Genomic DNA, 15,416 nt, shown 5'->3' on the forward strand with positions numbered 1-15,416 from the left:
TGAAAGCAAACTCCCTTTCCCCCGAAACCAGCAAGGTCTCCACTTCTGGCTACCAAGGGGCTTGGCACATACACTCAGGGGCTCCCTGAATGTTTACCCGCCTACCCCCTTTCCTCACCACCTTCAGACATCCGTCCCGCATGTCCTGGCCGCCTCGGAGCCCCTGTGGTACGGCTGTGTTTGCAGGGGTTGAGCCCCAGTGAGTAGTCAGGGCCAGGAGGTGTGGGGTCCCTCGGGAAAGGAGCCCGAGAGGGGGACAATTTGAACAGTCACTGCTCAGCATAGATCAGGGGTCCCCAGCCCTGTGTGCACGTTAGAATCACCTGGAGGACGTTTAAAATGTATGGACATCCAGGCCCCTTCGCTGGAGTCCAGTTTAGTTGGTTCCAGGGGAGAAGAGATCAAATGTTAAAATGTCCCCAGGGAGACCCAGGCCAGGTGTGACTTGCCTTCTGTGTGGCTAGGTGGCTGTGCTGGGGCCTCTAGGTGGTCTGTTCAGCCTCTATCAATAATTCCCAATCATTCAGAGTTAAATCAGGTTGGGGGGAGGGGACATGAACAGTGCTGACACCTGAACAGTCACCTAAGCACACAGGTTAATTTCTGGGCCTGATAATTGAAGGCACAGGAAAGGAATTCTTTTTTTCCTGTTTTCCCCTGGTTTTGAAGTAATAACGCAGTTTCACTTTGGGATGGTCGGGCCTCCCAAGTGGTAGATGGAAAAATAAGTTTGAGTTTTCAGCTTGAGAGCACCCGTGGCTGCAGGCGGATCCAAACCGGGGTGTATTCTACTTTTTGTTCTTTTTTTGCGGTACGCGGGCCTCTCACGGTTGTGGCCTCTCCCGTTGCGGAGCACAGGCTCCGGACGCGCAGGCTCAGCGGCCATGGCTCACGGGCCCAGCCGCTCTGCGGCATGTGGGATCTTCCCGGACCGGGGCACGAACCCGCGTCCCCTGCATCGGCAGGCAGACTCTCAACCACTGCGCCACCAGGGAGGCCCCAAACTGGAGTGTGTTCTAAATGAGCCGGGTTGGACTTGGCCTCCTGCTTGGCCACTCCGTCGAGATTTCAGCGCAGGTTGAATTAAATGCCAGGCGGCCCCGGGTGGACAGAGCACCGATCCGTGGGGTCCTGGTCTGTGTGTGTGGCACACGGAGGGGCAGGTGGGAGCCAGGAGACAGCCGTGCGCCTCGTCAGGAGAGGCCGAGCGGCCAGCGTGGCGAGATCTCAGTTCTCATCAATGCAGTTGTTCGTTTCTCTCTGTGTCCATTAATTTTCTTGCCTCTGCAGGCTCAGGATGGAGAGGGTGGGGTCATGGCTGTCCACTTGAGTTGGGGATGTGGGATTTGAGGTTTCCAGGATCCCACGTACCAGGGCATGGAGGGGGGAGTTTGGGAGGGGCTGAGGGCCAGCCTTTCGGACATTCATGACCCCATGAGGCCCAGAGTCTTGGGGCTTGCAGGTGCCCTGGGGTGGGGGTCCCAGGGGCGAGAGGGCCAGGAGAACGCCGTCCAGGGTGGAGTTCCCTGGAGCCTGGGCCCAGTCTTAGAGGCTGAGAGTCTCCAGAACTGCCCCACGAAGAGAATGTTTGCTCAGGGAGGGGAGGGGAGCCATGAGTCTTCCCAAGCCCTGCCCTTCTCTGCCTCGGTGGGCGGCCTGCAGGAGCACCGGGTTTGGGGATGGACGCACGCACGCACGCACGCACGCGCACGTCTTGACTTTCAGCCCTGCTTTATGACTCTGTGACTGGACCGGTTACTGGGCCCCTCCTGAACCTTGGTTTCTGTGTCTCCCTGGCAGAGTCAAGGCTTGGAATGAGCAGTGCCAGCCACCACGGTGCTGATGTTCTGCGAGGCCCAGGGTGATTGTATGGGGCCCCCAGGGCTGCTGGGGGAGCTTTGAGGCAGGGTGGAAAGAACCTTGGCTCTGGACAAACCTGGGTTCAAATCCCAGCCCTGCAGTGTTCTCGCTGTGTGACTTTGGATGTGCTACTTAACCTCTCTGAGTCTCAGGCTCCTCTGCAGTAAACGGGGATAGCTCGGTGTGAGGATTAGGGGCGTGCTGGGAGGGCTGGGGTTTTGCTTGGCGTCTGCTGGCACATAAGAGGCGCTCAGTAACATTTGCGTGTGCGAATGGGAAAGAAGGGTCCCTTCTCGATGTCCTGTGTGGACAGGGGAACTCTTCTTCACGCCCGAGGCTCTGGTAGTCATCTCGGAGTTTGCAGCCAGCTGCCTTGGCCTGTCCACCATGCAGACCTACTGGTGGGCAGCTCAGGTGGGCAGGCCCGCCTGGAGGAGGGAGGGGCAGGGGCAGCCCTCCCCGCCCAGCGCTGCCACTCCTCCTCGCAGGAACCTGATGTTCCTCTGATATGCCTCCTCAGCCTTTTCGCCTTCATCCATAAATAATATCTGTCTCACATTCAGCCCGCACCTCCTGGGGCCGCGATGTATGCCAGGAGGCAGATGCGCCCTCAGCTGGGACTCGCCTTCCATCCTCCCCATCCCCACCCTGCCTTGTCTGCCTGTCAGAGTCCTGCTTGCTCTTAAGTGCTCAGCTCAGATGCCGCCTCCTTCAGGAAGGAGTCCCTGATTTCTCCCCATCAGCACATCCTTGCTCTCGGCCCCCCTCATCCCTGGGCTGAGCCTCTTCACTCCACCCTTTGCCCTTCCGCAAACGTGGTTATTCCTGCAGCTCCTGCACTAGGCTGAGAGACCCTCGCAGTAGGGGACCATGCCCTTACACGAGCACGCGTGATTGCTGGTCCTGCCGGTGCCTGGCTCTGCGACGTTGGGTGGACCCATTCACTCGCTGAGCGTTCTTTTTGTCCTCTATATGATAGGCCGTCTGCCGCCCACCTGGCAGGGTCCCTGGGGGATCTAGAGGGTAGTAGAGTGAGTACGTTGGCACCGGGGCCCCCCTCCCAGCTACGTGGGGAAACTTCAGTGTTCCAGGGCCTCCATCCAGTACTGAGCTTCTGCTTGCTTTTCACTAGTGATGGGGAGCTCACAGCCCCCTGGTAGCCTGGACGGTCGTGAAACAGGTAACTTGCCTTTCTAGTCCTGGATTTGGGGACCCACTGCTCTGCAAGGATTCAGTCCTTTGGTGACCTTTGGGATTGTTCAGCGTCTGGGGAGTAGGTGGGCCTGGGGTTGGAACATCCTCCAAGTCCTTGAAGAAGACAGGACCGTTCCCAGGCTCCGCCGGATCAGTGTCCCGGGCCTTGATGGGGCTGTGCATTCATCAGAGGTGAGGGCAGCAGGGACACCAGCCTGGTCTGTGGGCAGGGTGGGAGGGCAGCGGCCGCTCTGGCACTGAGTACCGGCCTGTTTCCCAGCAGGACTGGGTACTGCAGAAAGTGTGGCCTTTGCCTTGAGCCCAGGGCTGCACTGAGCCCGAGGTAGGGAAGGCTGCCTGGGGAGAGCAGGTTGCTCCGTCACTGCCTGGTCTGCAGCTGTCACTTCACATCCCGGAGCCTCAGTTTCTTCATCTGTAAACAGGGGTCGGTCACCTGCTCACAGTGAGAGACGATGAGGACGATTGCCTGCAAGTAAGGCACACCGTTGGTGCTCATTAAGCGTGTGGTTACTGCTGCTTCTTGCTGGAACGACCTCGCCTTGCTCTGTGTGTCTTAACTCTGTTCGAGCTGCTATAACAGAATACCACAGACTGGGTGGCTCATAAACAACAGGAATTTCTCTCTGGTCTGGAGGCTGGAAGCCCAAGGTCAGGGTGCTGGCAGACTGAGTGTCTGGAGAGGGCCATTTCCTGGTTCACAGACGGTTGTCTCCCTGCTGTGTCTTCGTTTGGCGGAAGAGGCAAGAGAGCTCTGTGGGGGTCTCTTTGGTTAGGACACTAATCTCACTCACAAGGGCTCCACCCTCGTGACCTAATCACCTCCCAAAGGCCCTGCCTCCTAACACCATCACATTGGGCATTAGGTTTCAACATATGGATTCTGGGGGACACCGACATCCAGACCATAGCACTGTCCCTGGCGCCCGGGGCTGGTCCGAGCTCCCTGGGGGCGGTTCTCCTGGTGGCCCTGCCTGTGTGACTTTGTGCATCGCCGCGTCCTTGTTTCTGTGCCTGTGGGGGGATGGGGATACCTCCACATGGGGGTGAAGTGTCTGAGGTTACCTGTGAGAGCTGACAGCTCCACCACAGCCTGGGCAGGCGGGAGGCACGGGTGGAGACCGAGGCTCCGTGGTGCAGAGTGGGCCTGCCCCACTTGGTTTTGATTTCCACGGCCCACAGGTATGTGTGGCACTCACCTGTCCCCTTGGGGGCCAGTCCTGGGCCGCGGGAGAAAGGAGAGAAGCCCAGGAACCGACTCACGGGAAGGCAGATGCTCTCAGGAGCTGCCCTCATCCTCTGGGGCAGAGAGGGAGGGAAGCCTGGAGTGGTGAGGGTGCTTCTGTCTAATGAGGCCCTTCCACCTCGGTGGAGCCACTGGCCCTGGTGCCACAGCCGACCCCTCGTAATGAAGTGGAAGGAGAAGGGAATTGAATCAGCCGGGCTGCGTTGTGGAAATGCCGGCCATCTCACGGCAGAGCTGCTGGGTGTGAGCAGGGGCCCAAGGTGTGGCGTTGCTGAGTCTCCTGCTGATGACCTGCCGCAAAGCCTGCCTGTCCCCGAGACCTTATAGGGACCCTGCTCAGGGAGAGGGGGTAGAAGGGAGGCAGGGCTGGTGGGGACCCTGGAAGAGGCAGCAGCTGGAGAATCAGGCCCTGCACGTGGCTGTGTGTCACGGTGCTGCCCCCCAGTCCCCTGCCCTCAGTCTCCATCCACTTCCTCCTTTGCAGAGAGGGAAAGTCGTACTTTTTCCCAAGCTGTGGCAGATACTGTGGGCGCCCTGCCCAGATCCCCGTGGCGCTCACCGCTTCCGTGCCCACCACCCGCTTCACCTGTGGGCACCTGCAGCTCTGCTTGGGAGCTTGCCTCTCCAGGTGGGCACTCCTGGGGCATGAACACCACCCTCCTGCCATGAGCGGCTCCCACCAGGGAGCCCTTGGGCAGGCGAGCAACTGTGAGACCCCCAGCGGGTTCACACCCTTCTCATCAGCTCCCATTCCCCGCCTCACCTCTCCACACCCTCACCTGGGCTTCCTGGGGTCACCTCCCACGTGACCCACTTGTATGCGAATCCTTGTCTCACCCAAATTAAGATGAAAGTTCCTGGTGAGGTTGGCACAAGACAACAGGGTAAATGCTGTGGGCTGAGGTCTGAGGGACAGTTGCCCTTGGCCGCTGGCATGCTGTACCCTCTGTGGCCTTGGGGGTGCCAGGTCACTGGCACAGGCTGAGTGCTTCTTACTGTCATTGCAGCTGCTGCTGGTGGGAGCTCATAGGATTAAGAGTCAACTCGTTTGGGGAAACCTGTTCGACCCAGCCCGTAGGACTGATTCCTGTTAGGTCTTCAGGTTTTTCCAAGGGCCTACTGCGTGCTTAGCGGTGAGCTAGGTGGGGAGGAGGTGACAGGGGTGGTTGGACATGGCCTCTGGCCCCCAAATTCTTGCAGTTTGGACCGATGGTGAGGCTGGGGTGACATTGCCTAGGCAGGCAGGGGGCCAGGCTGCAGGGGGCGGAGATGTGACCTGGCAGCTTCCGGGAGGGCAGAGTGCCCTGATGGTCAACGCCAGCACCTGGCACAGGACTCCTCGGTGGAGCCGATCAGCGCCAGTGGGGAGGGGCTTGCAGACCCTCGGCTCCAGGACTCCACCCACCCACGGGCTGCTCTGGTCCTGCACGCCCGGGGAACAAGGACCTGTGAGGAGGGGCGTAGGAGGGCTGATGTTCAGGCTCCTGTGGGCGAGAATGTTGCGGGAGCTCTCCCTGTCACTCCAGATGGAAGGTGGATCGTGAGTCCCCCAGAATTGGACCAGTGGGCCCTGGGAGGGTCAGGGAATGTCCAGGGGATACCTTGGCCAGCCTGGCTCAGGATCCTTTTCATAGTCACCTCCCTCATTCCACCCCCCCCCCCCCCCCCGCCCAGCAGTCAAGCCAGGAAATGGCTCTTCCCTCCCTGCTGGCTCTACTCCTTGTTACTGCAAACCTGGGATTAATTTAATTACACGCTTGTCTCCAAGAGGCGGGGGCATGGAGGCGCCCCGTGGGATTGTGAGTTGCCCGAGGCTGCTGGGAAGGATCGTCCTCCCAGGGAGCCGGGCCCTTCCTGGCATCCCCTGCCCTCCTGCTCTCGCCCCTGCCACCAACCCCGACTTGAGGGTCCACCTAGCTCTCACTCGTCCCCACGGCAGGGCACCTGCTCTGACCCCCAGGTGACCAGATGTCTGGCTCCCTGGCTCCTGGCAGCATGCAGAGCCTGGCTTGGGGAGCTGAGGGTAGGGGCGGTGGGGACGGGGTCCCGTGTGGCCGGGGAGGCTTATCTGGGTCTTTGAGAAGGCGGCCTCATAGCCTGTTAAACTCTGCAGGATCGGGCAGGCTCGGGGCTGAGCCTGGACCTCGGAAAAGGCCCCCAGAGCAGAGCTGGGGGCAGTGGGCAGAGGGTGGCCGATGGGGCCCACTTTCCACGCCATCCTCTGGGCCACCCTTCTGTTTCCCTTGACATTAACACGGGACTCTGCGATGTGAAGGTACAATCGTTTAGTCCCTTCTCCTTTTTTATAAAGAAAGATTTCTCCCTATTCTAAAGGGAGATTACTTGAAAATTAACAAGAAACAGTGTGAATAAATAAAGTCACCCATCTCCTCGTGAGCAACACCACGGTCAGTATCTCTGTGTGCCTCGTTCCTGGATTTCTGTTTCAGTATTTTTAAACATAATAGCCATTCTACTTGTAGTTTTGTGTCCAGTTCTTTTCACTGGCGTTTAAGTGTTTTTCTTACCGTTGAGGAGAGAGACTCTCCTAAACGTCGTTGGTTGGCGACAAGGGTATAAACGCTCTGCTGTTGTTGGACGAAGAGTTGTTTCCAGTTTGGGTCACTGTAACGCTGTCTGCGTTCTTCATGATTGCAATTCATTCCTTAGGATACGTTCCATTGGGAGCACCGGGTGATTAAAGGCATTTTAAGCTTCTCACGTTGTTCTTTTGAAATTTAAAAGAAAAACCCAACAAACCTTGATGTCTGAAGTGTAGTTCATCCTCTGCAGCCTCTTGGGGTTTGGGGCGAACCCAGACAGATGGGCCGAGTGGAGCGGCTCCTTGTTCCGGGGCCATGGACGCGGCCTGTGGTTTGTGGGGTGAGCGATGGCCTGTGTCCCTTCTCGTGGCGCTGGCTCTGTCGCCGCTCCTTCTTCCCGACTGCCATCCTGGGAGGTGGGCGTGAGGCTGTGGAGTGGCCGTGTGCCCGGCCCGCCTGTTGCCCGGCGCGGGCGCTAAGCTGCTCGGAACGTCTGCTGACTCCCTCCCACCCAGGCCAAGCTCCAGCGGCAGTCTGACAGAGAAGGGAAGGGCTGGGAGCTCCTGGCTCAGCGCATCGGAATGGCAGAGGGACACAAAATCGCCCCCATAGCCAGGAGACCATGGGCGGGCGGTGTGCCCGCCTTCAGGGTGGCTCTGTGACCGTATAGGGCAGCGTGAGAGTTAGTGACCTGACTCAGGTCGCTGGTCACACACAGGTGGCTGGTCCTTCTGGCTTCAGGGCTGTGCCTGGCAGCTCATCCCTGGTGGGGCTGCGGTGCGCAAGGGGGCTGGCTTGCGGCCGTGCCCGAGGGTTGGGCAGTAGTGGGGCGTCCAGGGGAGACGCTTGACCAAGAGCCACGTCTCATTAGGGACCTCTGCCGGCTTCTCAAAATGGCACGGTGCTGTCAGCTCCTCTCAGAGCGGCGGGACACTTGGGATCCTGAGCACTGACCTATGGGGGTGGGCCTGGGTGGTGGGGAGAGGGTCTGGAAGTCTGGGCCCTGGGCCCCCCTGCTCACCTGCCAGCAAGTAGGGACACTATTCCTTGTGGCCTCCTCGTCTGGAAAACGGGGACGATGTCTTTTGGCCCCTGTGAGCCTTCAAGGAGGCTCCAGGTGCAGGGGCTGCCGTGCGTCACACGGGGGTGAATGGGGGGGACCTTCCCTCCCCCGCCGACCCCACCCAGAGGGGGACCACATAGGGGTCAGTGGTTGTTTTAACGTGTAAGGTTGAGGGAGCTGGGAGGGTCTAATCCGCTGTTTCCCGGGTGGTGTTCCAGGGAACCCTCCTGCCGGCAGCAGGTGGAGGACACAGAGGATTGGGGAGGCCAGGCTGCACCCCATCTCCGTCCCCCTGCTCACAGGGCCCAGCACCCCTGGAACACTGAGGCCCTTCCCATCAGGGCTGTTTGTGAGGGCGGGTGCGGACACGATGTGGGAACTGCTGGTCAGTTTGGGCTGATTGACGGGTAAACCGAGGCCGGGGGCCAGCATGGGGCGTGAACTGTAGTGACTGCTGAGGGTCCCCTGCCCGGGCCCTGGGCACAGGGAAGCCTCTGCAGTCCCCGCCTGGGGTCCGGTCCCCCCACCCTGCCCCGCCACTGCCCCGCGTGTGTATAAAGAAGCCATGGCGCCTCTCGCAGGTCACACAGCGGGGCTCCTCGCAGAGCTGCCCTGTGTCACCAGGGTCTCCCTGGGAGTGAGGGGGAGTGGCCTGGCCAGTGACCCTCTTCCTCTCTAGGAGGCTCCGCATTCCTGAGAGGTGACTGGCAGGGAGCGGGGGAGGAGTTGGTTATGTAATTGGGGCGGGGTGGGCCGCCCCCCATTCCTGCCCAGGGCGGGGCTGAGGGCTCCTGGGCCTGGTCCAGGGCTGGGGAGACAAGGCTCCTGAGGGTATGCTTGGGGAACACGGTGACCCACAGCAGGCAGGTCAAGGGGCACACGGGCACCTCCTGTAACTGGGGGCGCGTCAGAGGCGGCAGCTCGGCGCTGCTGATGGGTGGAAGCTCGTGAAGCCTGGGCCAGCCTCCAGCGCAGGGGGCTTGGGGCCCTGGGGAGGGGGCCACTGGCCGCCCCATCCTCACAGGGCGCCCGTGGACCCCTCCTCTGCCGGCAGGCCCTGTTGGGGAGGGGCACGGCGTCCGCGTCACACACCTAAGGGCCCAGGGTTCGCCCGCGGTCATGCTGACTGTGCTGGCGTGGCTGCATGACGGTCCAGCTTGTCCTTTGCCTGCACCTCAGCCCCCTTTGCCCACCTGGGAAGGTTAAAAGCCCCCCCGGGGGGGCAGTGGTGTGGGGCATTAGGGAGCTGGCTTTGGTCGAAGGTCTGGTGCCTTCTGAGATGAAGGGCCGCTGGTGTGGTCCGGGAAGACCCTGAGTCCTGCTGGGGATCGGGGCCGGTGGGTACAGCAGGAACAGCGACTGGCCCAGGGGTGGGCAGGGCCCAGGCTGGCGTCTGGGCTGTGTGGCCTCTGGCCGGGCGCTCATGCGGGTGAGAGGAGCATAGCCGTCCCTTAGCAGGTGGCAGCAGACCTCCTGGGGGAGGTACCCTATGCTGTCACAGAGGTGCTCAGACCCACCTTTCCTCCCTCGGCACGGGCACCTGCTGTGACTCTTCCGTCCCCTTGCCTACCCTACCCTGTGTTAACCTTCCCTGTCCCGTGTTCTGCCTCCCTCCCCTTGCCCTCTCTGCCCCATGTCACCCTTGGCCTCCACCCAGGCAGGCTCCCTTGTCCTGGCCTGGAGTGAGTTAGTCACTAGTTTTCTCCTCTGAGCTGATTTCCAGCCCAATGGGGAGGTAGGACCAGGGCCGTGGGTAGCCAGGGTGGCGGAATTTCTCCCGCTTCTTTTTTTTTTTAATAGAGACAGGATGCTTTAAGGTGGTTTTTAGAAATTAATTAATTACTTAGCTTATATTTTGGCTGCGTCAGGTCTTCGTTGCTGTGCGTGGGCTTTCTCTAGTTGCGGCGAGCAGAGGCTTCTCTTGTTGCAGAGCACAGGCTCTAGGTGCGTGGGCTTCAGTAGTTGTGGCACTCAGGCTCAGTAGTTGTGGCTCGCGGGCTCTAGAGGGCAGGCTCAGTAGTTGTGGCACACGAGCTTAGTGGCTCTGCGGCATGTGGGATCTTCCCGGACCAGGGCTCGAACCCGTGTCCCCTGCATTGGCAGGAGGATTCTTAACCGCCACGCCAGCGGGGCAGTCCCTCTCCCACTTCTGATGTGATTGTGCAGCGGGGTCAGTGTGGTGAGGGAAGGTGGCTTTCACCCCCTCCGCGCTCAGGAACTGGGGGCGTGTGGCTGGAGGTGTCTCCCTGGCCTCTGACTGCAGGAGGGGTGGTGGGTTATCTGTGTTATGCAGCCCCCCGAACAGATCGCTTGTAGAAGTTCTGTGCGTCAGGCAGGATGGAGCGGAGGAAGCCCAGATGCTGACTTGGCATGCTTGGGGCCTCAGTTTCCCCCCTGAGCAGGGGAGGGCCTCCCTGGACCCTGGGCCTTGGGGTGGGCTGCCCCTGGGTGAGGGTCCCATCAGGGGAGCATTTGTGAGAACTCTTTTTGGACCTGAAGCATTGTGGAAGTTGAAGGAATCAGCTCAGGACGAGCTGGTGAGGGAACCCATCACCCACTTTCTGCAGGTCAGGGAAACCTGGGCTCAGAGGCCCACCGGAGGGGGCCCAGGGGAGGGTGGGCCCTCCTGTTGGATACAGTTTGCCGACAGGTGACATGCCCCCTTTGTGTCGTTACAGATCCCTCGTCCACCTACATCAGGCAGCTGGAGACCAAGGTGAAGCTGCTGGAGGGTGACAAGCTCCTGGCACAGGTAGGCTGGCTGTGGGCCAACCCCACCCTGAGGGCCAGCGCAGGCCCTGCTGCCCACCCACCACTCTCGCCCCAGCACGCCTGGGGTTCCCTTCCCCCCTCCCACCCCTAACCTTCCACCTGCCCCCGACTCCTGCCCGGAGTCACCTCCTGGGACACCTGGCCGAGGACGGCCACCTGCCTTCCCTCCATCACAGCCTTTCCCTGTCTGTCCCCGCTGTGGTCTGCGAGCCCCTTGGGGGCTGGCGCTGGGCCCGTCCCAGAGATGGTGCAGAACACACACGCAAGTGCTAAAGAAATGGACTGCTTTGCCCTCTGGATGGGCGCATCAAGGCCCAAGAGGCGGGCTGGCCCGTCCCCGCTCAGACCCCCATGGAAACTTCCCTGCCCCTGCTGTGCCAGTTTCTCTCTGGGCTGGGGTCTGCCCTCCTCCCTCCTGCCTGGCCTGAGTCCACAGACAGGTGAGGCCAGGCCTCGTCCCTGGCCTGCCCCTGGCCTGTCCCCAGCACAGGGACGGCGGGTTAGAGATGGGTGATGGGGTCAGTGCGGGGAGGAGGTGGTGCAGGATGAGAGGTGGGGGGTAGGCGTCTGTGCCCTTGACGAGTGCGGCTGGAGCGTGGAGGGGGCGTGGCTGCCAGGACGAGGGGCCTTTCCTGCTGTTGGCAGGGTGGTGATGGGGGGCTGTGATCAGCCCGGTTGGTCGGGGTGTCTGGGGCCAGCTGGCTCGGCTGACCCTCCAGCCTCTTTCTCCCTTGTACTCATCCCTGACTTCATCTCAGTATCCCTCTCCCCTGCCACATCTGCTGGCCCATAAGTGGCCGGCCGGGATGCCCAGAGCGTTTCTCTGGGAACCAGCCCCAGGGAGGGCTCAGCTGCCTGGCCTCGTTGCTAGGCGACCAGTGGGCTTGGCGCCACTGCCCTGCTCAGACACCCTCTCTGCCCACTGGGCGGCGGCTGGGATGCTCACAGCCCCAAGTGCAGCCCGACAGCTGCCATCCCACCTCTCGCCCTCGCAGGGGCTGCTGGAAATTCCCCCTAGCTCGGCAGGACCCTGCAGAGTATGTGGTTCACATTTGGGTCTTTGCTCCCCCACATCCCATGGCCACCGCATTGTGTCAGGCGCATAGCCAGGCACTGAATCGCAAGGCTTGTTTTCAAACAAAATGTGTCACTTGTTAAGGTGCTGGAAGGGCCTGGCTACAAGATATGCTGGCTCCTCGGGGCTGGCAAGGGCAGGGAGGGGCTGGGGCCTCGCCTGGCGGTGGGCTAGGGCTCCTTAGACCTGAACACTCCATGTGGGCTAAGGAGGGTGTGTGGGGCGGGCTGCAGGCGCTGTAGGCAGGGGCGATGGGGGCAGCCTCAGGACTTGGGGGCCTTTGCTCTGGGGCTGGTTCCCATCCAGCGAGTAGGGAAGCGAGTCACTCACTTCAGCCATGTACAGCAGGGTGAAGGCCAGGACCTCGCTCTGGCAGTGGAAGCCTCCGACCAGCGGGTCAGCAGCCTTGTGAGTCTGCCCCAGTCCAGCTGTTCTTTGTGTCACTGTTTCTGGGGAGAAGCAGGTTGAGAGCTTGGACCCCAGATTTGGGATGCCATTTGCAATGCTGTTCTGCGGTCCAGGCAGGGCATGGCTTGTGGTCCTGTTTCCAAGAACAAGGACAGGCTGCAGAGTGGCAGTCCTTCCTCCTCCTCCTGCCTCTGGGAGCCCCCTGGTCTCATAAGGGAGCCCCCCATAGCTGTGTCCCCTTGCCCCGTGCCCACAAGGGCAGAGGTGGAGGTTGACGGGGCCCTGTGTCTGCAGCATCAGGGGTGTGGGCCGCCACCTGGGCAGGGGGTTTCTCTGCCTGGTCCCTCCCCACCAAGCCTGCTCTGACCTGCTCCCAGGGGTCAGACTGGGGACATTGTCCTTGTCCTGGAGGCAGCAGCAGTGGGCTTCTGTCCCCGACCTGTACCCACGCCAGGCTCTCCGGAAACACACAGCCATCAGATGGGGGCGCGACCTCTCGCCCGGGCCCAGGCTTGCTGGCTTCAGGCAAATGGGGCTTTAGGGACAAGAACGTGCTTTGGCCCGGCTCCTCGCTGGTACAGGAGAAGTGCTGGGAACGCCGAGACCATCCAGTGTGCCAGTGTGCCAAGTTTCTTGTTTCCTGAGTAGACTTTTCTTTCTCCCCAGATGAAGCCCTGTGAGGCTGAGCTGCTCCGGTGATAGCTGTGGGTGCTTGTGTGTGTCATGGGGGTGGGGCCCCTGGGTCCTATCCTCGTCTCTTCCTCACGAGGACTCTGCTGGCGAGTGGGGGTCTTGCCCAGGGTCTCCCAGTGAGCGGTGTCAGGGCCATACCCAGCATCCCAAGAAGGGGGCAGCCGTGTGGTGCTGGGGCCTTGGCCCTCCAGTGCACTGCGTACCCACCTGCCCTGGTCCCCTTGCTTCAGCCGAGGGCTGACCCTCAAGCTACAGGATGCAGAAGCACCCAGGGGCCAGGGTGCGGGCAGGGCATCTCCAGGGTCATGGGTGGGACTCCTGTTGCCCCTGCCACCCGCTGCCACCAGGGCTTGGCCTTGAGGGTGGGTGGGTGCCCTGGAGGAGGGCGTTGCTGTTCCGAGCCACGCAGGGGATGTGAGAAACAGTGAGAGGAGGACCGCTTCTGGCCTGCTCAGGGCTTCCTGGTAGCGGTTGACACCTTGCCTGCCTCTGGGTTCCTAGGGTGGCTCCGGTGGCATCAGCTTTATGAGGACCCTTGAGCCACTTCCTCTCCCCTGGCCTCTGTTTGCTTACCTGTAAAATGGGCACTCACTCACTCCATGTGTAACTGATCACCTGCTGTGTGCATGGCCGGCGGGGGGGTGGGGTGGGTGTACAGTGGTGTCCAGGCAGAGGCCTACCCACAGGGGGCACTCTTGTGCTGCCTCCTTGTCCTGGCCAGCAGGCTCATGTATACGGGAGGGCTGTGGAGGACAGTGGAGGTGGGGAGAACTCCGTGGGCAGGGCTCAGCCCACAAGTAGAGTACTGGTCTTATTTTGATGAGTACTGGTCCAGGGAAGATGGGGTTTTCTTAGCCTCCTTCCTCCTGGCCTCCTGCCAGTAGCCTTCCCCCAGGTGGCCCGGCACTTGCTCTGGGCTGTCAGCCCCATAGGCTGCCTCTCTTGCTGATGGGATATTGGGATCCTCCTTGTGAAGCCTGGCCCTGACCCCTGCTGGACTGTTAGGTACTCAAGGACTGGGCTGCTGGGTCTCAGTGGTCACGTCTGTGTCTCAATGCCCAACTGGACTTGGTGGATGCATCTTGGGGAACCCTGGCTGCACCTGCCTGGTCTCCCAGGCTGGGAGGGGAGGCTGGTTCTTGCCCAGAATGAGGAAGGTCTGCTTAACCCAGGGAGAGTGGCTTCATAAGGTAGTGAGTGTACCATCTGTGGAGGTAATCAAGTGTGGATGGACGGATGGATGGATGGATGGGGGTGATGGGTGACCGTGTTTGGGAATATTGAAGAAGGAGATTGCTGCCATGGGTGGGATTCTGGCCACGGTCTCATGGGCTCTAGCTTGTGAGATTTCATGATTCTGGCACCTATATCTTTTCAGTGAAATCAGATTGCACAGAAACCTCCAGCTCTGTGCAAGTGGAAAATCTGCCTTTGGCGAAAAGCAGGGGAGAGCAATGTTATTCTTTTAACTATCTTCGGGTGACGTGGCTTTGGGGTTTGGGTGGGAGGGCAGAGAGCCGCTGTGGATTCCCGTTCCCCACTGCCCACCCTCTCCCTCCACGGCCTCTATTTAACTCCAAAACAGCTTTAATTAAAAATGTGCCGGAGTGTTCACAGGCTAAATTACTGTATTGCAGTTCATATTTTCTTTCTCATGTCGGCTTTAAAATTTCATCAACACAGCTGCTTCCTCTGCAGTGATTCATCTGGAGCCCAGTATGTGATACGATTTTTCCCGTGGATTCTGTGCCTAGCCGGGCTGGGCTGGAGGCGGCTCTGATTGACGCAGGGGCCTACGCTCTGTGGTTCCCTCCATTCACTTCCCTGCTGGGCTGATCAATGAAGGCTCCGCATGTGCCCAGAAGTCAGCTTCACAAAAGAGCAAGAAGCAGGTTGGGCAGGAGCGGGCGGCCGTCTGGGGGAGAGGAGGCAGTGGTCCAGGCCCGTGGCTGTGACGGGTCCCAGCCGGCCCCCCTTCGCCTGGCCCCGGCGCCCGCTCTTCCCATCCTGCCATGCCACACAGGGTCACTGTACACTCAGGTTGGAAGTGACCCCAGGATTTACACCAAGCATGGATGGGGAAACTGAGGCCTGGGACAGGTGATTGTATTAGTTTGCTAGAGCTGCTGTAACAAAGAACCATGCGCTTTGTCGGTGCGGGGTGCGTGGAGGAGGGGCTTAAGCAACTGCAATGTCTTGGATGTATTGTCTCACAGTTCTGGGGAGCATGGGGTCAACAGGTCAGCATATGAATTTGATTGGGACACAGTTCAACCTGTAGCAATGATGCTGTTGGCCTGACGGTATAAGAAAGTGGGTTTGAGCCCCAGAGGAGTCTGGGTTCAGATCATCCCTGCTCCACCACTCACCGGCTGTGTGGCTTTAGGTAAGATACCTTATGTCCCGGCGCCTGGTTTCCTCACCTATAAGACAGGGGCGATGGTGATGCCTGCTACAGCACTGACTGGAACCTGGGGGCGCCCAGGCAGTGCTTGCCCTTCTCTCCTTTTCCTGGTCTTGGGAGCCTGGGATTTTTCAAGGTCT

At 60.5% G+C, this 15,416-nt stretch overlaps 1 protein-coding gene across 3 annotated transcripts in view; it reads left to right on the forward strand.

The window, feature by feature from the left end:
* CCDC85C (coiled-coil domain containing 85C) overlaps positions 1-15,416 on the forward strand; it is an 83,684-nt gene that overhangs the window by 52,461 nt on the left and 15,807 nt on the right. For all 3 annotated transcript variants that reach the window (XM_079913798.1, XM_079913800.1, XM_079913799.1), the window contains exon 2: positions 10,603-10,676. In XM_079913798.1, the coding sequence (XP_079769924.1) occupies positions 10,603-10,676 (74 nt within the window). The remainder of the gene's footprint in view (positions 1-10,602; positions 10,677-15,416) is intronic.

Source organism: Stenella coeruleoalba (assembly GCF_951394435.1).
Source record: "Stenella coeruleoalba genome assembly, chromosome: 2".
NCBI lineage: Eukaryota > Metazoa > Chordata > Mammalia > Artiodactyla > Delphinidae > Stenella > Stenella coeruleoalba.